At 37.3% G+C, this 21,740-nt stretch overlaps 4 protein-coding genes across 7 annotated transcripts in view; 1 reads left to right on the top strand and 3 right to left on the bottom strand.

Moving 5' to 3' along the window:
• ppt1 (palmitoyl-protein thioesterase 1 (ceroid-lipofuscinosis, neuronal 1, infantile)) overlaps positions 1 to 21,740 on the top strand; it is an 847,627-nt gene that overhangs the window by 584,388 nt on the left and 241,499 nt on the right. The gene's annotated exons all lie outside the window — the stretch shown is intronic.
• On the bottom strand, positions 1,310 to 13,952 carry nkd3 (NKD inhibitor of WNT signaling pathway 3). 2 transcript variants are annotated; one of them, XM_088651391.1, is made up of 3 exons: positions 12,290 to 13,952; positions 3,082 to 3,760; positions 1,316 to 2,492 (listed from the first exon to the last, which is right to left on the bottom strand). In XM_088651391.1, the coding sequence occupies exons 2-3, from the start codon at positions 3,335 to 3,337 to the stop codon at positions 1,402 to 1,404; spliced, it is 1,347 nt and encodes a 448-aa protein (XP_088507517.1). In that variant the 5' UTR covers positions 3,338 to 3,760; positions 12,290 to 13,952; the 3' UTR covers positions 1,316 to 1,401.
• Positions 9,843 to 14,095, bottom strand: LOC100330546. Its single transcript, XM_087296099.2, has 2 exons — positions 11,609 to 14,095; positions 9,843 to 11,019 (listed from the first exon to the last, which is right to left on the bottom strand). The coding sequence occupies exons 1-2, from the start codon at positions 11,862 to 11,864 to the stop codon at positions 9,929 to 9,931; spliced, it is 1,347 nt and encodes a 448-aa protein (XP_087152225.2). The 5' UTR covers positions 11,865 to 14,095; the 3' UTR covers positions 9,843 to 9,928.
• On the bottom strand, positions 12,961 to 21,508 carry gatad1 (GATA zinc finger domain containing 1). 3 transcript variants are annotated; one of them, XM_087294959.2, is made up of 6 exons: positions 21,420 to 21,508; positions 21,113 to 21,328; positions 19,639 to 19,761; positions 16,547 to 16,606; positions 16,282 to 16,465; positions 12,961 to 14,794 (listed from the first exon to the last, which is right to left on the bottom strand). In XM_087294959.2, the coding sequence occupies exons 2-6, from the start codon at positions 21,290 to 21,292 to the stop codon at positions 14,613 to 14,615; spliced, it is 729 nt and encodes a 242-aa protein (XP_087151085.2). In that variant the 5' UTR covers positions 21,293 to 21,328; positions 21,420 to 21,508; the 3' UTR covers positions 12,961 to 14,612.

Raw genomic sequence — 21,740 nt, 5'->3', positions numbered from 1 at the left:
CAAAGATGCAATCAAATTTGCCTTGCACACGTGTGTCTGTCACTTTGTATTTGTGAATGACATTTTACAAATGCACAACTATTAATCTGCAACTTCCAATTTAAAACACAAGTGTGTGGATTGTTGTGTGTGTGTGCAAATCGAGGATTTCAGCTGTTCACATCAGAGCTGTAAGTGTACATTTCAACCTACACATACAAATATTATCACAAGTGCTCACATTTACATTTGCAAGCTCTCGAGTTTCGCAACTGAATTACCTTCATATTAAGTGGTCATGGGTAGGATCCTTGTGAAAACCTGTGATTCTACTGGGGGTAAAGACATTACTCAACTGGCCATGGGTAGGGAGCATCTGGGAGAGCTGAGATCCCATTAGTGGAGAAGCTAATGGAGGTGTGCTAATGTGTAAATCTGGGTGGAGTGTTTAGACAAAGAAGTGTAATTAAACTGTGTGCTAGCCTATACTCATCACACACTCGATCGACCCGTCTCTGTTGTCACTGATGCTGTAACAATAAACTGCTTTGCCTAAAGACTTCGGAGATCTCAGACTTTATTTTTTTTTTAAACTTTGACTTAGAAAATATTTTGCACAACAACATCAACAAGACATTTGCACCCACAGAACTGCTGTTCACTGGATATTTTCTCGTTTAGGCCATTCTCTGTACACCCTAGAGATTGCTGTGCGTGAAAATCCCAGTAGATCAGCAGTTTCTGAAACACTGGCACCAACAACCATGCCTTGTTCAAGTCACTTAAATCCCCTTTCTTCCTCATTCTTCACTCGGTTTGAACTGCAGCAGGATTAAGGCAGTTCTGAAGGCATAAGGAGTCCAACCCAGTACTAGTAAGGTGTACCTAATAAAGTGGCCGGCGAGTGTAGGTAATCCACTTTGGTGCATTTGAACAAAACAGATTTATTAAACAGGTATATTTATCAAAATGATATTTTAATCACTGAATATCTTTAAAAATAGAAAAATAACACATTTAAATTCATGCAAAATACTGCAAACTACATAATTTCAACAAAATAGTAAATATTTTTTGTTTCTCTTGATTTTTGCTAATTTTTATTGAATATTTTTCCCCAACTTATAAATTTGGACAGTTCTGGACTGTTATTTCAAGTTATTTGGTTAGATTAGCTCCAGACTAGATAATCTAATGTGTATGCACAATATAATACTGTAAAGCATCCCATAGAAAATCTGAATTGAATTATTAGTCATATATGCTGAGATATATTTCTTCCAGTGCATTAGAAATAAACCGTGCAGTGATAAGAAAGAGTCATGAAACATTCAGCTTTGCTATGCACACTTTTATTTACAGGCAGGAATGTGCAGTAGGGTAAAGGTGTGAGGAGGTGTCAGGGAGGGACGGTGATCCGCTTCAGGACCAGCAGAAGTTGGGATTGTGCTTATTGATGCACAAGTGTTTGAGTTTGGGATCATTTCTGTAGCGTTCCCGCAGGAGATTTCTCTCATTTCTCTCCTCCTCCTTACGCAGTTTCTTTTCCTGCTTTTTCTTCACCTTCTCCTCCATCAAGCTGAACAGAACCAGCGGGCCGTTCCTCTTTGGCTTCTTCCTGCTCTTGATTTCGGTGTACACAGGAGGCCCGGTGCAGAACGCCTGAATCAGGAGCTCCTCAAACGCCTCATCACGAGACACCTCATTCAGCGGGTTTTGTATGACCTGCGAGGCTCCCTTTCCTCCATCTTTCTGGACCTCCGTCACTTCCTCCTGCTCCAGCCAAGCCGCCATCCGCCTCGGCTTCATTTCAGACTCATAGAAAGCTTCTATGTCTTCCTCCGTGTACTCCATGAATTCAAGCTCCTCATCCTCAAAGTCAAAGAGCATGAGGCCTGAAGAGGGAGAACACTCAGATGCTTGAGGCTTTACAAGAGACACCACCTCAGTAAACGCAAAGATTGGAGGAATCGGCAGCGTTTCAGGAGGACTCTGGAGGAGAGACGGCTCACTGAATGAAGGAATCGAGCACAGAGAAGCCACCTCAGAAGAGCTCTGGAGGGGAAGGAGGACTGGTTCTGGAGAGACACATGGAGCCACTTGGATCACTGAGCTTGGCAGCACCTCATCAGTTTCCTCAACAGGCGATTGAGGACGGGATGCTGGGTTTGAGAGAGGTGACAAGGCTTTGAGGTGAGAGGCTGGGAGAACGAGAACCTCTGGATGTTCAGGTTGATCTCCAACTGGTGTTAAGGAGGAGAAACAGGCTGAAGCTGGCAGAGGTTTGACCTCAACAAGACGAGGAAGAGACTCTTTGTCTTTCAGCAGAGGTTTGAGGCCAGCAGCTGGGAGAGCGAGGACATCTGGATGTTCAGGTTGATCTCCAACTGGAGGGGAGGAGGAGAAACAGGCTGGAGCTGGCAGAGGTTTGACCTCTACAGGAAGAGGAAGAGTCTTTTTGTTTTTCAGCTTTCTCCTCTTTCTTTTCTTTCCTCCAGGTTCTCCGTTTCCTCCTGTTGGAATAAAGGAAAATATTGTTTATTATTTTTGTCTCTTTTTATTTTCATCAAACAGTTATTAGTATTGGTCATTTAAGGCAGGGGTTCTTCAACTTTTCAGCCCGGGACCCCCAAAATAACAGCGCCAATGACTCGTGACCCCCACTATTTTCAGAAGTGGTTATAATCATACAAACGTTGCACACAACACTCATATAAACCAATCGGTCTATATAAACACAAGCATATTGACAACACAAAAAGAGCAGCAGTCTAACAACCATATCATTGATTTATTTTGATTATTATTTAATATTAACCTCACCTAATGAGACTGCTGGGCACAATATTTAAGTGTTTTCTTGGTTTAATTTTGGAGACTGCCTCTTACAGATCATCCTCCATGTTCAGTCGTGGCCTGTATTGATTTGAAATGTACATGAGTGCTGTAAAGGTGTCAGAAAGTTTAGCTAGTGCCGTAAAATCAATCTGCTGCAACTGACGCTATTGCTCTGTCGTTAATCTCATGTACAAACCCGAGAGGCTGCAATGTAAACACAACTACAACAAAACAACTCTCTTATCCTGGCAGACGGGTACTCACCTTCTCTCTCGGTGCTCTGTATGTTTTCAGCACTGAGAGCTTGTTTTTCCTCTTCAGCCTGGTCTTTCAGACCCTCTCCCTCTTTGTCCGGTCTGTGTCCATGATGGGACTTCACCTTGCGGTGTTTCTGTGTGGACATGGCCTTGCTTTCTCCTGCCTCTGCACCTATATCAGCGATCTGAGGGCTCAGCCTTCTGCCCCATGAAGGTGTAAAACATGCAGACAGCTGCCGAAATACACTGGTAAACAGTGACATTATGAACAGTCAATGCTGTCACTCAATTCAAAAGTCGTCAAAAAACACTGAAAGACACGAAAGTAGCTGTCGATCAGTTCACTCCTTAACACACCAACAGCGCTCGAGAGTCAGAACATCAGTTTAGAACAGCAGTGCAGAGTTCTAATCATGATGTCATGGAGGAGAGCTCAGCTGAGAGGCCATTTTGAATGAAAACAGTTTAAGTGGAAACATTTTAATGTAATTCGTACATCCAGAACTCATGTAATAATGGTGGATGTATAACATCTGTTAAACTTTGAGATTATACATACATATATACAGTTGAAGTCAGAATTATTAGCCCCCTGTTTATTTTTTTCCCCAATTTCTGTTTAATGTAGAGCAGATTTTCTCAACACATTTCTAAGCATAATAGTTTTAATAACTCATCTCTAATAACTGATTCATTTTATCTTTGTCATGATGACAGTAAATAATATTTGCAGTGCATTGTTTAACGGTGGTTTGTTCTGTAGACAATCAAAAAATAAATAAAGCTAAAGGGGGCTAATATTTTTGACCTTAAAATGGTTCTTAAAAAAATGAAACTACTTTTATTCTATCTGAAATAAAACAACTAAGACTTTCTCCAGAAGAAAAAATATTATTGGAAATACTGTGAAAATTCCTTGCTCTGTTAAACATCATTTGAGAAATATTTGCAAAAAATAAATAAATTTACAGGAGGGTGAATCATTTTGACTATACATATAAAGCATAATTTCTGATTTAATGTTTCAAATAACATGTTAAATGAAATATTTCATCATCAATCCGTGCTAAAATTAAACAGTTCAGTTACAGTTTCCTTTATTTTTGTCATTCTAAACATCATAATAAATTGTAATGCAAAATGAAATTACGTTACATCAGACTCAACAAGAACATAAAAAACATCAAACACTAGAAAAACCAAACAATAATAAGCTTTTATAAATTCAGAAATATAAATATAGATAAAAACAAAAAAAAAAATCCCACAATTAATGAATAAATTAAAACTTAAATAACTGTTGCACAGTTTGATATAACTGTTATATTATAATCAATTTGTGCTAGTTTAACTGTTTATAGAATCATTAGTACACACTAGCTATCAATAGTATTTAAATAGCATTTGCTGTTATGTTTGTGTATTTGTTAAAGTTAATTCTTACCTGTAAATGGTTTAGCCCACAAATGGGCGGGAGTTTGGGCTATAAAAGCCAGAGTCCAACTACCAAACAACACTTGTTTACCAAGTCGGTACAAAAGTGCTACTGTGGTGCCTGGAGCGAATATACTGTGGATACCTGTTATTGTTGTTACCATTATTTTTATTTTTAGGATATAATTGGAGTATATTTTTGCAGATTTAGTTTTCCTGTTTGTTGTTTCTTTGGTACTTTTTTGGATTTTTCTTTGTTTGCACATGTACAGCTGAAGTCAGAATTATTTGCTCCCCTTTCAATTTTCTTTTTTAAATATTTCCTAAATGATGTTTAACAGAGCAAATAAATCTAAATCTTCTAAAGAAAGTCTTAATTGTTTTATTTTGGCTAGAATAAAGGCAGTTTTTAATTTTTTAAAAACCATTTTAAGGAAAAAATCATTAGCCCCTTTAAGCTATATTTTCTTCTGATAGTCTACAGAACAAACCATCATTACTGTATACAATAACTTGCCTAATTCCCCTGACCTGCCTAGTTACCCTAATTAACCCAGTTGAGCCTGTAAATGTCCCTTTAAGCTGTACAGAAGTGTCTTCAGAAATATCAAGTCAAATATTATTCACTGTCATCATGACAAAGATAGTTCCCAGAGATGGGTTGCGGCTGGAAGGGCATCCCCTGCGTAAAAACCTGCTGGATAAGTTGGCGGTTCATTCTGCTGTGGCGACCCCGGATTAATGAAGGGACTAAGCCGACAAGAAAATGAATGAATGAATGAAAAAGATAAAATACGTCACTTATTAGAAATGAGATATTAAAACTATTAAGTTTAGAAATGTGTTGGAAAAATCTGCTCTCCGTTAAACAGAAATTTGGGAAAAAATAAACAGGGGGGCGAATAATTCTGACTTCAACTTTATTTACCTTCACTGTGGAATCGTGGATGGACTTTTGGCACTGTAAATAAACATCACCTTGCACGACAGTGCTTTGTGAGTAAGCCATCATTTTATTCCGGATACAAACTCACATTTCTCCCCCTGAAGACGAGCTGGTGAGCTTGTTTTCATCAGATCTGCTCTTATAATGCATTAGAAGTCTTATAGTGACAGGATAAAAACCATCACAAAGTCTCACTGATTTGCTCCTCAGGCTTCAGTAGCATCTGCCTGATGGCATTAGTGTGAGCAGACTATAGCCAGGGTGGGTTGGATCCCTTATAATGCTATTTGCCCTAGACAAACATCATTGTTGATCCACTTATTCTGACTTGCACTAATTAAAATATATAAAAAAGAGAATTAATTATTATATTTAGTTCTATTTTAAACGATTAAATGCATTTAGCTGACAAATGTTTCGAAACTAGTTAATTTGTGTATAAATGGTAAAGTATAACATATAAACTAGTTCTAGATAACTATAAATATTAAAAATGACAATTAATGAAACTTTTGGAGCTGCACTGTGATCCTTAAACATTCATTGAGCTCATCTTTATTACTGTAACTCTCTCTATTATAGTATTTCTCAGTCTTCTCTCTCTCTCATCTGCAGCTGGTACGAAATTCAGCTGCTAAACTACTTTCTGCCACCTGCAAGTAAGAGTCAGCACCTCCTATTTGATCTGCTCTTCACTGGTTACTCATTAAATACAGAACTGATTTTCAAATTTTATTATTTGTATGGCGACGTGGTGGGTAGCACGATCGCCTCACAGCAAGAAGGTTGCTGATTCAAGCTCCGGCTGGGTCAGTTGCCATTTCTGTGTGGAGTTTGCATGTTCTCTCCCTGCTGGTATGGGTTTCCTACGGGTGCTCCGGATTCCCCCACAATCCAAACACATGCGCTATAGGAGAATTGGGGAAGCCAAAGTGTCTACGGTGTATGTGTGTGAATGAGAATGTATGGGTGTTTCCCATTGATGGGTTGCAGCTGAAACATTGCCAAATTGAAGCCTTTTCTTTCTTTTAAAGAGCTGGAAACTGTCATTAATGTTTTTATCATGTCCAGACTGGACTACTGTAACTCTTTGTATTCAGGAGTTTCACAGGCATCAATAGCACGCCTGCAGCTGGTTCAAAATGCAGCTGCTAGGCTTTTAACTGGGACAAAAGAAATTCTCTAGTATCTCACCAGTTTTATCATCTCTTCACTGGCTCCCAGTCCAATTTAGAATTCAATATAAGTTATTGCTACTTGTTTTTAAAAGTTTGAATGGTCTGGCACCGATTTACATCTCTGAGCTTCTTCACTGGCACACTTCATTGAGGCCAATCAGGTCCGAAAAACAAGATCAGCTAGTTGTCCCCAAAACACGGTTGAAATCAAGAGGTGACAGGGCTTTTTCTGCTGCAGCCCCCCGACTGTGGAATGGTCTGCCTTTACAGATCCAGTCATGTTCTTCACTTGGTGCTTTTAAGTCTCATCTAAAAAATCACCTTCTGTCTCTTGCCTTTGATTGTAATTAATTAATTTTAATCTGTTGTATATAATTTTGCTTAATTTTTATATATAGGTATAGATTTTGTATGCTGGTCATTTTGTAAAGCACTTTGGTCAACATCTCTTGTTTTCAAATGTGCTCTATAAATAAAGCAAACAAACAAACAATGCAAATAAAGTTGGCGGTTCATTCCGCTGTGGCGACACAAGATTAATGAAGGCACTAAGCCAAAAACAAAATGAATGAAAGAAAATAAATAAATGAGATAAATATAATTAAATGACACTTTTGAGAGCATTAAGTTTGCCAGCAGGAAACTAAACAATATAATTTCATACATATTTGTGTATTTGCTTACCAACAATGTATGTGCTTGGATCGAATCGATCTCGAGGACTGGCCTGTGTTGGGATCAGCCAAGTTAACGCAGCGCTTTTCTCACAGTACTGATCCTGGACGAATCCCCGAATCTGTGCGTAATACGGTTTACCATCATCCTCGTCTATCACTTTAATGACATCTCCTATTTGATAATAGATGCCCTGAAAACAACAAGTGTGTGTTAGTGGGTGCTAGGCAGAAAACACTGTGAATATTCAATAAAACTGTTACCTTGTAAAACATGGACTCTGATGTGATGATCGTTGAAACCGACTCTGGTGCTTTTATAGGCCAGTGTATGTAAACAAGACAGAAGAATAAGGGTTGCTGTAAGAAGGGATACAGCCATGGCTGGAAGTTATCAGGAGTTGCTTATAAAATTACAATTACAATCTTATATCAGCCCTTGGCTAGTCCCAATAATCAATTCATCAATTAATCACAAAACACATGGACATGACCTCAATCAATTTCTGATCATGTAATATATATACGTATATGGAAACTGACCTTACTATCCGAATGTAGCAGCAGAAATCGAGACTTATCAGACCAGCCGACGTTTCTCCAATCTTCTATTGTCCAGTTTTGGTGAGCCTGTGTGAATTGTCGCCTCAGTTTCCAGTTCTTAGCTGACAAGAGTGTCACCTGGGTGTTCTTCTGCTGCTGTAGCCCATCTGCCTCAAGGTTGGACGTGCTGTGTGTTCAGAGATGCTCTTCTCCAGAGCTCGGTTGTAACAAATGGTTATTAGTCATAATAATAATAATAGTAATAATAATAATAATAACTTACATTTATGAAGCGATTTTCTGGACACTCAGTGTTTTACACAATAGGGGGAATCTCCTCATCCACCACCAGTGTGCAGCATCCACCTGGATGACATGGTGGCAGCCATATTGCGCCAGACAGCACACCACACACAAGATGTTATTTGAGTTACTGTTGCCTTTCTATCAGCTGGAACCAGTCTGGCCATTCTCCTCTGACATTATTGAGAAACTTATTGATGTATTGATGAATTTCTGATGATCACATTACTTTCCACTGCATTATTATTATGATGCTTTGTATGTTTGAGCTTTTTACTTTTATGATGAAGCCATGTTCAAGCAGACTGTAGTGTGATGAGAAACACAAAGTGTGCAAACACAGCCGGAAACAGGAAAAGAATTAAAAGAGCAGGATGTGAGAGTAACATAATGGGAACAGAATGATGGAAGTAAGGTCATAAGGGCGTTCTGTTTCATGTGTGACTCATGATCATGCACACCTGCACACTCAGACATGCACCCATGCTCAGCTGCAACGATTTCCAAAATATGATGACCCTAAAACTGCCCGTGAACTTCAGCTGAACTTACAGTTGACAGCTCACTGTACAGTGAACAAGATATATAGTTGAGCACTGATTTTGCTGAATTGCCACATTTGAAGTAGGAAGGAAAGACCTTAGTGGTCATGGGTAGGATCCCTGTGAAAACCTGTGATTCTACTGGGGGTAAAGACATTACTCAACTGGCCATGGGTAGGGAGCATCTGGGAGAGCTGAGATCCTATTAGTGGAGAAGCTAATGGAGGTGTGCTAATGTGTAAATCTGGGTGGAGTGTTTAGACAAAGAAGTGTAATTAAACTGTGTGCTAGCCTATACTCATCACACACTCGATCGACCCGTCTCTGTTGTTACTGATGCTGTAACAATAAACTGCTTTGCCTAAAGACTTCGGAGATCTCAGACTTTATTTTTTTTTAAACTTTGACTTAGAAAATATTTTGCACAACATCATCAACAAGACATTTGCGCCCACAGAACTGCTGTTCACTGGATATTTTCTCTTGTTTAGGCCATTCTCTGTACACCCTAGAGATTGCTGTGCGTAAAAATCCCAGTAGATCAGCAGTTTCTGAAATACTGGCACCAACAACCATGCCTTGTTCAAGTCATTTAAATCCCCTTTCTTCCTCACTCTTCACTCGGTTTGAACTGCAGCAGGATTAAGGCAGTTCTGAAGGCATAAGGAGTCCAACCCAGAGCTAGTAAGGTGTACCTAATAAAGTGGCCGGCGAGTGTAGGTAATCCATTTTTGTGCATTTGAACAAAACAGATTTATTAAACAGGTATATTTATTAAAATTATATTTTAATCACTGAATATCTTTAGAAAAAGAAAAATAACACATTTAAATTCATGCAAAATACTGCAAACTACATAATTTCAACAAAATAGTAAATATTTTTTGTTTCTCTTGATTTTTGCTCATTTTTATTTCATATTTTTCCCCAACTCATAAATTTGGACACATTTCTGGACTGTTATTTCCAGTTATTTGGTTAGATTAGCTCCAGACTAGATAATCTAATGTGTATGCACAATATAATACTGTAAAGCATCCCATAGAAAATCTGAATTGAATTATTAGTCATATATGCTGAGATATATTTCTTCCAGTGCATTAGAAATAAAACTTGCAGTGATAAGAAAGAGTCATGAAACATTCAGCTTTGCTATGCACACTTTTATTTACAGGCAGGAATGTGCAGTAGGGTAAAGGTGTGAGGAGGTGTCAGGGAGGGACGGTGATCCGCTTCAGGACCAGCAGAAGTTGGGATTGTGCTTATTGATGCACAAGTGTTTGAGTTTGGGATCATTTCTGTAGCGTTCCCGCAGGAGATTTCTCTCATTTCTCTCCTCCTCCTTACGCAGTTTCTTTTCCTGCTTTTTCTTCACCTTCTCCTCCATCAAGCTGAACAGAACCAGCGGGCCGTTCCTCTTTGGCTTCTTCCTGCTCTTGATTTCGGTGTACACAGGAGGCCCGGTGCAGAACGCCTGAATCAGGAGCTCCTCAAACGCCTCATCACGAGACACCTCATTCAGCGGGTTTTGTATGACCTGCGAGGCTCCCTTTCCTCCATTTTTCTGGACCTCCGTCACTTCCTCCTGCTCCAGCCAAGCCGCCATCCGCCTCGGCTTCATTTCAGACTCATAGAAAGCTTCTATGTCTTCCTCCGTGTACTCCATGAATTCAAGCTCCTCATCCTCAAAGTCAAAGAGCATGAGGCCTGAAGAGGGAGAACACTCAGATGCTTGAGGCTTTACAAGAGACACCACCTCGTCAAACGCAAAGATTGGAGGAATCGGCAGCGTTTCAGGAGGACTCTGGAGGAGAGACGGCTCACTGAATGAAGGAATCGAGCACAGAGAAGCCACCTCAGAAGAGCTCTGGAGGGGAAGGAGGACTGGTTCTGGAGAGACACATGGAGCCACTTGGATCACTGAGCTTGGCAGCACCTCACCAGTTTCCTCAACAGGCGATTGAGGACGGGATGCTGGGTTTGAGAGAGGTGACAAGGCTTTGAGGTGAGAGGCTGGGAGAACGAGAACCTCTGGATGTTCAGGTTGATCTCCAACTGGTGTTAAGGAGGAGAAACAGGCTGAAGCTGGCAGAGGTTTGACCTCAACAAGACGAGGAAGAGACTCTTTGTCTTTCAGCAGAGGTTTGAGGCCAGCAGCTGGGAGAGCGAGGACATCTGGATGTTCAGGTTGATCTCCAACTGGAGGGGAGGAGGAGAAACAGGCTGGAGCTGGCAGAGGTTTGACCTCTACAGGAAGAGGAAGAGTCTTTTTGTTTTTCAGCTTTCTCCTCTTTCTTTTCTTTCCTCCAGATTCTCCGTTTCCTCCTGTTGGAATAAAGGAAAATATTGTTTATTATTTTTGTCTCTTTTTATTTTCATCAAACAGTTATTAGTATCGGTCATTTAAGGCAGGGGTTCTTCAACTTTTCAGCCCGGGACCCCCAAAATAACAGCGCCAATGACTCGTGACCCCCACTATTTTCAGAAGTGGTTATAATCATACAAACGTTGCACACAACACTCTTATAAACCAATCGGTCTATATAAACACAAGCATATTGACAACACAAAAAGAGCAGCAGTCTAACAACCATATCATTTATTTATTTTGATTATTATTTAATATTAACCTCACCTAATGAGACTGCTGGGCACAATATTTAAGTCTTTTCTTGGTTTAATTTTGGAGACTGCCTCTTACAGATCATCCTCCATGTTCAGTCGTGGCCTGTATTGATTTGAAATGTACATGAGTGCTGTAAAGGTGTCAGAAAGTTTAGCTAGTGCCGTAAAATCAATCTGCTGCAACTGACGCTATTGCTCTGTCGTTAATCTCGTGTACAAACCCGAGAGGCTGCAATGTAAACACAACTACAACAAAACAACTCTCTTATCTTGGCAGACGGGTACTCACCTTCTCTCTCGGTGCTCTGTATGTTTTCAGCACTGAGAGCTTGTTTTTCCTCTTCAGCCTGGTCTTTCAGACCCTCTCCCTCTTTGCCCGGTCTGTGTCCATGATGGGACTTCACCTTGCGGTGTTTCTGTGTGGACATGGCCTTGCTTTCTCCTGCCTCTGCACCTATATCAGCGATCTGAGGGCTCAGCCTTCTGCCCCATGAAGGTGTAAAACATGCAGACAGCTGCCGAAATACACTGGTAAACAGTGACATTATGAACAGTCAATGCTGTCACTCAATTCAAAAGTCGTCAAAAAACACTGAAAGACACGAAAGTAGCTGTCGATCAGTTCACTCCTTAACACACCAACAGCGCTCGAGAGTCAGAACATCAGTTTAGAACAGCAGTGCAGAGTTCTAATCATGATGTCATGGAGGAGAGCTCAGCTGAGAGGCCATTTTGAATGAAAACAGTTTCAGTGGAAACATTTTAATGTAATTCGTACATCCAGAACTCATGTAATAATGGTGGATGTATAACATCTGTTAAACTTTGAGATTATATATACATATATACAGTTGAAGTCAGCATTATTAGCCCCCCTGTTTATTTTTTTCCCCAATTTCTGTTTAACGGAGAGCAGATTTTCTCAACACATTTCTAAGCATAATAGTTTTAATAACTCATCTCTAATAACTGATTCATTTTATCTGTCATGATGACAGTAAATATTATTTGACTAGATATTTTTAAAGACACTTCTATACAGCTTAAAGTAACATTTAAAGGCTTAACTGGGTTAATTAGATTAACTAGGCAGGTTAGGGGAATTAGGCAAGTTATTGTATAATGATCTCTTGTTCTGTAAACAATTGAAATAAAATATAGCTAATTATTTTGACCTTAAAATGGTGTTTAAAAAATATAAAACTGCTTTTATTCTAGCTGAAATAAAACACGCAAGACTTTCTCCAGAAGAAAAAATATTATCAGACATATTGTGAAAATTTTCTTGCTCTGTTTAACATCATTAGGGAAAAAAAAAATCAAAGGGGGCTAATAATTCTGACTTCAACTGTATACACACACACACACACACATATATATATATAAATATATACACATACTGTATAAACTGGGTACAAGGTGTAATAATTGTGGCGGTCTCAAGAACACATTGGAGTGGGGGCGAGCATCCGGGAAACCGCCCAATCTGGCAACACTGGGTGTTATTTTAAGCAGACAAATTATCCCAAAACTCAAGACAAGAATCAAGTCTTCCTGCTGCAATATCACTGACATTACTGAATCGTGGGGAATTAAAATAAAAATGATCTGGATGAACAACACACAGATAAGCCACAGATATGACTGTGATATTATTTAATGTACTAATTACAAGCACAGCATTATATTCATGATGAAAAAGTGACACATATGAAACATGGTTATTTGAAATGATTTGTTTCAGTTTTTCTAAAAAGAACTTCCATAAGCTGGAAATGCAGCCCATAATTTGCAAAAATTGTAGTCATGAGTGGAAAAATGCAGATATAAGCAGTTCCAGCAGGAAAAGCTGCTATAATCACACTAAAGAAGTGCTGAATTCCCTCAATTCAAGTTCCCCAAGCTTCACTTCAAGATTTTTATTTCAAGTTATTATTTTTTAAAGACAATTTTGATGATTCAAGTCCCCTAAAATGTAATTTAGCCATTTAACCTCAGAGAGTTCATAGAATCAGTTCATATGTTAACAATACCAGCTATGAATGACTGATATACATTTCTATCATATTTAATATTACGTTTTATTGTATATTTAATTAAATAAATGAATTCTCGATGAGAAGAGACTTCTCATTTTACTTTCAGGTTGTACACCAATTCCTCCATTGAGTCACTTTATTAATAAGATGTAGAATTAATTATTGCCTAGCAAACATTTATGTGTCAAATAGATGTCTAATAGAGGTTTTGAGCATAGTTAAAACAAGGCTAAATTTGGGCTGTCTATTAGATGTCAGAGAATAGGTCAAAACTAGACCAGTCATCAAATAAACAGACATGAATGACCACACATATAAAGTCTGTCTAATCTGTCTAATTGAACACTAGTCTAGTTTTGGGCTATTTTTAGATGTCTATTAGATTTTTACTGACAGCCTTGTTTTAGCCAAGCTGTCTACGTTTAGATGTCTATTAGATGTCTATTGAACTCTTAATTGTTTGCTGGGTGGTTTTCCTATTAAATCTACAGCAGTTTTGTCTGTGGCTCTCAATGATAAGCAGAGCTGCACGATCATCTTCCTTATGTCTTTGAAATAATCTATATTTAATACTTTTGGACAGACAGAATTATCATTACATTATTACAGCACCAATTCATGTGTTTATTGTAATAGACAGGTCTCTGCAAATAAAGAACCATTCCTCCAACTCTAGTCTCTGTTGATCAGGCTAAAACATGAGTAATGCCATACTCAAGGAGGAAGATCTGATCCATGTTGAAATGAAAATACTACAGACACTGGGATAATGTCCCAAGTTTAAGAATGATCTTTACAGTTCCTAAAACAATCTTAAAACTGAACACAATAATGTTTCACTCAATAAGACTGATGCAAAAATATTTTCCTCTTTCAGATCAAATTAAATCAAATGCTGGAATCTGCTTTCAGGCAAATCTTTCTGGAAGCTCAGAGGAGACATGTAGGAGTACAAAACGTGTTGAATGACTTTATGCATGATAATAATATTACAATATTACTAACTCTCAGAATGGGCTACAAATGAACTTTGTATTTGCCTTTTCTAGTTTTTCATTGGCTGACCTATATATAGTGGCTTCTGTTTTCGTTGATAAATCAGGATTTCTGAAGCTCAAATATTCAGTACATTTCAATTTCCCAAAATACTTAAAGGCCAATATCATAATCAGAGCATGAAAGCAGTGTTTGTGAAAGAGTGGTGAATATAAAAGTTTGAGTTCAGTCTGAAGGTGGAGTGTTTTATGATTAACGTCACCCTACAGTCTCTTTGATGGCCACAGCAGGAGTTGGTCCTATATGAGTCCAGACGTAGCCTTTCTCTGGGCGAACTGGTAATGTGGGGAACGGGCAGCTTCTTGATTTAAAGTATTCTGACGGGGCGTGACAGACGAACTCCAGGTACTCCATTTTTCTCGGCAAGTCCTCTTCAGGGCCTAAACACAAAAAAAAAAGTGTTTGTGAAAGACTATTTATATACTGTTAAAGAATTATGAGCCCTCCTTGTTTATTTTTCCCCAATTTCTCTTTAATGGAAAGGAGTTAGTTAGAAGTTAGATAGTTTTAAAAACTCATTTCTAATAACTGATTTATTTTATCTTTGCCATGATGACAGTACATAATATTTCACTAGATATTTTTTAAGACACTAGTATTCAGCTTAAACTGACATTAAAAGGCTTAATTAGGTTAATTAGGGGAGTTATGGTAAATAAGCAAGTCATTGTATACCGATGGTTTGTTTTGTAGACAATCAAAAAATAAATATAGCTTAAAGGGGCTGATAATTTTGACCATAAAATGATTTTTAAAAATGTATAACTGCTTTATTTCTAGGCAAAATAAAACAAATTAAGACTTTCTCCAGGAGAAAAATATTATAGGAAATACTGTGAAAAATCCCTTGCTCTGTTAAACATAGTTTGAGAAATAGTTAAGAAAAAATAACTAAAATTCACAGGAGAGCTAATCATTTTGACTTTACTGTACATATAAAGCATCATTTCTAATTGAATGTTTCAAATAACATCTTAAATGAAATGTTTGGTCATCAATCAGTGCTAAAATGAAACACACAGGCTTTGGTAGCGCCTGCCTGATGGCATGAGCAGACTATAGCCAGGGTGGGTTGGATCCCTTAAAATTCTATTTGCCCTAGACAAACATCATTGTTGATACACTTATTCTGACTTGCACTTATATATATATATATATATATATATATATATATATATATATATATATATATATATATATATATATATATTATTATTATATTCAGTTTTATTTTAAATAGTTAAATGCATTTAACTGACAGATGTTTAGAAACTAGTTAATTTGTGTATAAATGGTAAAGTATAACATATAAACTAGTTCTAGATAACTATAAATAGTATTTCTCAGTCTTCTCTCTCTCTCATCTGCAGCTGGTACTAAGTACTCTCTCAGCTGCTAGACTACTTTCTGCCACCTGCAAGTATCAACACCTCCTATTTTTTATGCTCTTCACTGGTTGCCCATTAAATACAGAATTGATTTTTTAAATTTTATTATCTGTATGGCGACGTGGTGGGTTTCCTACAGGTGCTCCGGTTTTCCCCACAATCCAAAACATGCGCTATAGGAGAATTGGATAAGCCAAATTGTCTGTAGTGTATGCATGTGAATGAGAATGTATGGGTGTTTCCCATTGATAGGTTGCAGCTGGAAGGGCATTCGCTGCATAAAACATATTCTGGATAAGTTGGCGGTTCATTCCGCTGTGGCAACACAAGATTAATGAAGGCACTAAGCCAAAAAGAAAATGAATGAATGAAAATAAATAAATGAGATAAATATAATTAAATGACACTTTTGAGAGCATTAAGTTTGCCAGCAGGAAACTAAACAATATAATTTCATACATATTTGTGTATCTGCTTACCAACAATGTATGTGCTTGGATCAAATCGATCTCGAGGACTGGCCTGTGTTGGGATCAGCCAAGTTAACGCAGCGCTTTTCTCACAGTACTGATCCTGGACGAATCCCCGAATCTGTGCGTAATACGGTTTACCATCATCCTCGTCTATCACTTTAATGACATCTCCTATTTGATAATAGATGCCCTGAAAACAACAAGTGTGTGTGTTAGTGGAGAGAAAGTGGCAGACAGAAAAACACTGTGAATATTCATTTAAAACTGTTACCTTGTAAAACATGGACTCTGATGTGATGATCGTTGAAACCGACTCTGGTGCTTTTATAGGCTAGTGTATGTAAAGAGGAAAGAAGAATAAATGGGTTGTTGCTACAAGGGATAAATTAGTAAGTAAATTACTCATTATCTGTATTTTATAAACATCCTACTCAAACCCAACCCTAACCTCAATCCTCACAGTAATATAAAAACTGTAAACAGAGTATTATTCTTTTTTTTATTAAATTACACATTCAATTGTATTTTATTAACATGTACTCATATCCCAACCCTAAAAGCAGTATAAAAACAGTAATCATACAGAGTATTATTCAAATTATTTATTAAATTACACATTAAAATATATTTTATTAACATCTATTCATATCCTAACCCTAAACCTAACCCTCACAGTAATAAAAATATTAATAATGGCTTTAACAGTGTCACAAAAATCATGCTATACTGATGTGAAAACAGGGCGACACAGTGGCACAGCGGCTGTCGCCTCAAAGCAAGAAGAAGGTTGCTGGTTCGAGCCTCAGCTGGGTCAATTGGTGTTTGTGTGTGGAGTTTGCATGTTCTCCCTGCGTTTGCGTGGGTTTCCTCCGGGTGCTCCGGTTTGTCCCACAGTCCAAAGACATGCAGTACAGGTGAATTGGGTAGGTTAAATTGTCCGGAGTTTGAATGAGTGTGTGGGGATTTTTCCCAGAGACGGGTTGCAGCTGGAAGGGTATCCGCTGCGTAAAAAATGTGCTGGATAAGTTGGCGGTTCATTCCGCTGTGGCAATCCCTGATTAATAAAGGGACTAAGCCAAATAGAAAATGATAGAATAATGTGAAAACAGCTGTATACCTTTTGGATTTTACTGCATAAATGCCAGTCATGCCTTTTTGTCATGTTTTAATTTTTGATTTTCTTTTTAAATTCAGTATCAAACTTTCTTTTTTTATTTAGTAACTTATGTTAACACAAAAATAACCACAAAAAAGCTCAGAAGAGATTAAATAATCCAGAAAAACTGAAACTTAATAATAAATTAATTTCGTCCAGCAGAAACACTTGGTTTCAAACTAAATTTTAGTGATCTTTTTAGATATCAACCTTATATTTAGAATATAATTTATATAGGTTCAAAGCTTTTAAAATAAAACCTATTTGTGCAGAAAAAATTCTATATGAAGAGTTCAGATGCAAAAGCCCGTCTGAATTTTTTTTTTCTAAAACGAGCATCTTTCTCGGCCTCCTTTGTTTACGTTCCTTTAATTCACTCTAAAAGCAATGAAAATGAACTATTGAATGCTATAATAGTGAAATTACAGAACCTACACATACAGGAGACGGATGAAAAATTCAGGCAGCATTTAACATTTGAAGCTGGAAATTAAATTATCAGGTAAATGCTCAAATTCTAAACAGGTAGTAAATGGATTATATAGTATAAAATAATTTTTTATTATACAATAATGCAAAACATGAATCTGCAGTAGCGGGACTTTGGAATAGTCTGCCTATGCATGTTAGAAAGACCCAAAGACTTTCTGCTTTCAAGTCTTAGTCTGTGTGAGAGCTGTTGTTTTATCCTATTTCATTCACCTTTTTTATACCATCGTATTCAATTTCATAATTTTTTTATTATAATTATTTTGATTTTATTGCATTCATAGCTGTACAGCAGGGGAGGCCAACCCTGTTCCTGGAGAGCCACCTTCCTGCAGATTTCAGTTGCTACCCATATCAAACACACCTGAACCAATTAATTAGGACCTGAACACCACGTGATAATTACAGGCAGGTGTGTTGGATATGGGTTGCAACTGAAATCTGCAGGAAGGTTGATCTCCAGGAACAGGGTTGGCCAGCCCTGCTGTACAGCATTCGGTGAAAACCTATTGTTCCCAAAAATGTGCTTCATAAATAAACTAATGTCATCTATAATATAATATAAATAATCTACAAAATATGAAATAATTACATTACATCAAACTAAAATATGGTACATGCACCGGCCACTTTATTAGGTACACCTGTCCAACTGCTCGTTAAAGCAAATTTCTAATCAGCCAATCACATGGCAGCAACTCAATGCACTTAGGCATGTAGACATGGTCAAGATGATCTGCTGCAGCTCAAACCGAGCATCAGAATGGGCAAGAAAGGTGATCTAAGTGACTGTGACCGTGGCATTGTTGTTGGTGCCAGATGGGCTGGTCTGAGTATTTCAGAAACTGGTGATCTACTGGGATTTTCGCACACAACCCTCTCTAGGGTTTACAGAGAATGGTCTGAAAAAGAGAAAATATCCAGTGAGCGGCAGTTCTGTGGGTGCAAAAAAAGGGTCAGAATTTGGCATCAACAACATGAAAGCATGGACCCATCTTTCCTTGTATGAACGGTTCAGGCTGGTGGTGTAATGGTGTGGGGGATATTTTCTTGGCACACTATGAGCCCATTAGTAACAATTGAGTATCATGTCAACGCCACAGCCTACCTGAGTATTGTTGCTGACCATGTCCATCCCTTTATGACCACAGTGTACACATCTTCTGTTGACTACTTCCAGCAGGATAATGCACATAAAGCATGAAATATCTCAGACTGGTTTCTTGAACATGGCAATGAGTTCACTGTACTCAAACGACCTCCTCAATCACCAGATCTCAATCCAATAGAGCAGGGGTGTCAAACTCAATTCCTAGAGGGCCGAAGCCCGGCACAGTTTAGTTCCAACCCTGCTCCAACACACTTACCTGTAGGTTTCAAACAAGCCTGAAGGACTCAATTAGTTTGATCAGGTGTGTTTAATTAGGGTTGGAACTAAACTGTGCAGAGCTGCTGCCCTTTTGGAACTGAGTTTGACACCTGTGCAATAGAGCATCTTAAGCATGTGATGCTATCATGTCAATATGGAGCAAAATCTCTGAGGAATATTTCCATTACCTTGTTGAATCTATGTCATGAAGGATTAAGGAAGTTCTGAAGGCAAAAGAGGGTCCAACCAGGTACTAGTAAGGTGTACCTAATAAAGTGGCCAGAGAGTGTACATTTCATGTGTAAGAAAAGGACACCACCAAGGAAAAATAAACCTGAATAAAACTCACATTTTTCAGTTTGAATATATGTCGTCTTCCTTTTCCTTTGGTGGAGACTTTTTTTTCAGATGCCGGTGCTTTATACTTAGTGCTTCTTAACCTAGCAGAGCGTCTGTGTATTTCCTGTTTGGACTGCAAAGAAAAAGAGAAAACACAAGTGGTTTCATTTAGAAATACTGTCCATATATTAAACTTACCATAAAAATATGTTTAAAATACATACAGTTTAAGTCAGAATTATTCCAATTATTGAATTTTTTTCTTTTTTAAATACGTTTACAGAGCAAGGACATTTTCACAGTATGTCGGATAATATTTTTTCTCCTGGAGAAGGTCTTGTTTTATTTCAGCTAGAATAAAAACAGTTTTTAATTTTTTAAACACCATTTTAAGGTCAAAATTATTAGCCTTTATATATATATATATATATATATATATATTGTTTTTTGATAGTCTACAGAACAAATCATCGTTATACAATAACTTGCCTAATTACCCTAACCTGCCTAGATAACCTAATTAACCTAGTTAAGCCTTTAAATGTCACTTTAAGCTGTATAGAAGTGTCTTGAAAAATATCTAGTCAAATATTATTTACTGTCATCATGGCAAAGATAAAATAAATCAGTTATTAGAAATAAGCTATTAAAATATCAATATCATATTAAAAAAGTATTTTTAGAAATGTGCTGAAAAATATCTGCTCTCTGTTAAACAGAAAATGGGGGCATTTTTATTTTAACAAAAATAAACAGGGGGCGAATAATTCTGACTTCAACTGTGTATATATTTAAAAAATAAAAACATATTGGAATAAATAATGCTTGTAAAATAAAGTCTCATCCAAAAGTACATACATTATAATTATTGTATATGCCTATATGATTAAAATAAATCTTAGAAAATATCAGTAAAATTTATTTATAGCGCCTTTCAAAGTCACAGTACTACACAGCAAAAGATATTACTCTCTAACGTAGATTTATTTTAGTCTTATTTATAGACAAAAATATCTAAAAGAATAAAAATTGTCTCGTTTTCAGAAATAATTATTCTAAATTAAGTGAGTTTTCCCTAAAAAACAAAGCAGAAATCAACATTATTTTGCTTACCAACGACTGCTTTGCTTGTTTTAATGTAAAATACACTTAGTTTTTACTAATTATTTCTGAAAACACGACATATTTTGTTTTTGTTTCAGGAAAACGCTTCAGGATTTAACAATTTTTAGATATTTCGACTAGGTTTAAGTCAGAAACAAGACAGTAAGAAACGCATTTTTGCAGTGTATTAAAACATTGAGGTAACGTTAACGTTCAAGTGAAAATAAAACCTTACCTCAATGAAAAAAAACATACATGAACACACCGATTTAAAATCTAAGTACAAACACCATAACAATGTATAACCAGCCAGCCACACTGTTGATTAAAATGTACGTTAGCAGTTAAAGAAATGTTATTAATTAAAACAGCTTTCGTACCTGTTTCCCTCCGCCATTATTCTGCTGGATGGTGGAAGAAGCAGAAGCTCCGGAGCCGCCGCTGCTTACAGCTTTACCAGTGCAGCTATTACACAGAATTTCCCCCTGGTTTCCCTTTTTCCACATGGAAGAACTTTGTGTTTTGCACACAGCACAGCATGGTTTTAAACCAAGAGGCATGTTTGCTAACACCAGACAACGCTCCTGCAGCTATCTCTGACGTAAACCGTTGGATTTTTTCAGTTGAAAAAGCGAATACAGTCTACATGTATCAACGAATGCGATTTTGAAACAATATGACCCTTACTTTAACCTTAAATAGAGATCCTTCATTATTAAAACAATGAATGATAGGTCCCGTATGTTTTACCATGATAAAAAAATAAAAAAACTTCCGGTGGACGAAAGTGAACTTCAAAATAAAAGTCTTGCTCAGGAAGAGTTCGTATTTTTTCAAAGTAAAAGTCTGCGTTAGTGTCTAATAAAATATAATTTAAAATACATTATTTCCCTGAAATAAAACAGATACAGTGAATAAAAAGTATTTCATCCCAAAGAAATTCTAAAATGTTCTGATGTTTGATATCTGTGAGTTGTTCTGTAGAGGAATATGTCTGTAAAGTGTTTT

The sequence above is a fragment of the Danio rerio genome, chromosome 19, assembly GCF_052040795.2.
Source record: "Danio rerio strain M-AB ecotype USA chromosome 19, GRCz13ab, whole genome shotgun sequence".
NCBI classification, from domain to species: Eukaryota; Metazoa; Chordata; class Actinopteri; order Cypriniformes; family Danionidae; genus Danio; species Danio rerio.
This window is presented reverse-complemented; position numbering and strand designations above follow the sequence as displayed.

What these genes read in the sequence shown, in the direction of transcription:
- nkd3 (XM_088651391.1), bottom strand. Translation starts at nt 3,337, where the DNA reads ATGTCACTGTTTACCAGTGTATTTCGGCAGCTGTCTGCATGTTTTACA. An exon ending in ACAGAGCACCGAGAGAGAAG is followed by an intron (nt 2,493 to 3,081) that starts GTGAGTACCCGT and finishes TTATTCCAACAG; the next exon opens with GAGGAAACGGAGAACCTGGA.
- LOC100330546 (XM_087296099.2), bottom strand. Translation starts at nt 11,864, where the DNA reads ATGTCACTGTTTACCAGTGTATTTCGGCAGCTGTCTGCATGTTTTACA. An exon ending in ACAGAGCACCGAGAGAGAAG is followed by an intron (nt 11,020 to 11,608) that starts GTGAGTACCCGT and finishes TTATTCCAACAG; the next exon opens with GAGGAAACGGAGAATCTGGA.
- gatad1 (XM_087294959.2), bottom strand. Translation starts at nt 21,292, where the DNA reads ATGCCTCTTGGTTTAAAACCATGCTGTGCTGTGTGCAAAACACAAAGT. An exon ending in ATATATTCAAACTGAAAAAT is followed by an intron (nt 16,607 to 19,638) that starts GTGAGTTTTATT and finishes TACATACACTAG; the next exon opens with CCTATAAAAGCACCAGAGTC. An exon ending in CAGAGTCCATGTTTTACAAG is followed by an intron (nt 16,466 to 16,546) that starts GTAACAGTTTTA and finishes TGTTGTTTTCAG; the next exon opens with GGCATCTATTATCAAATAGG.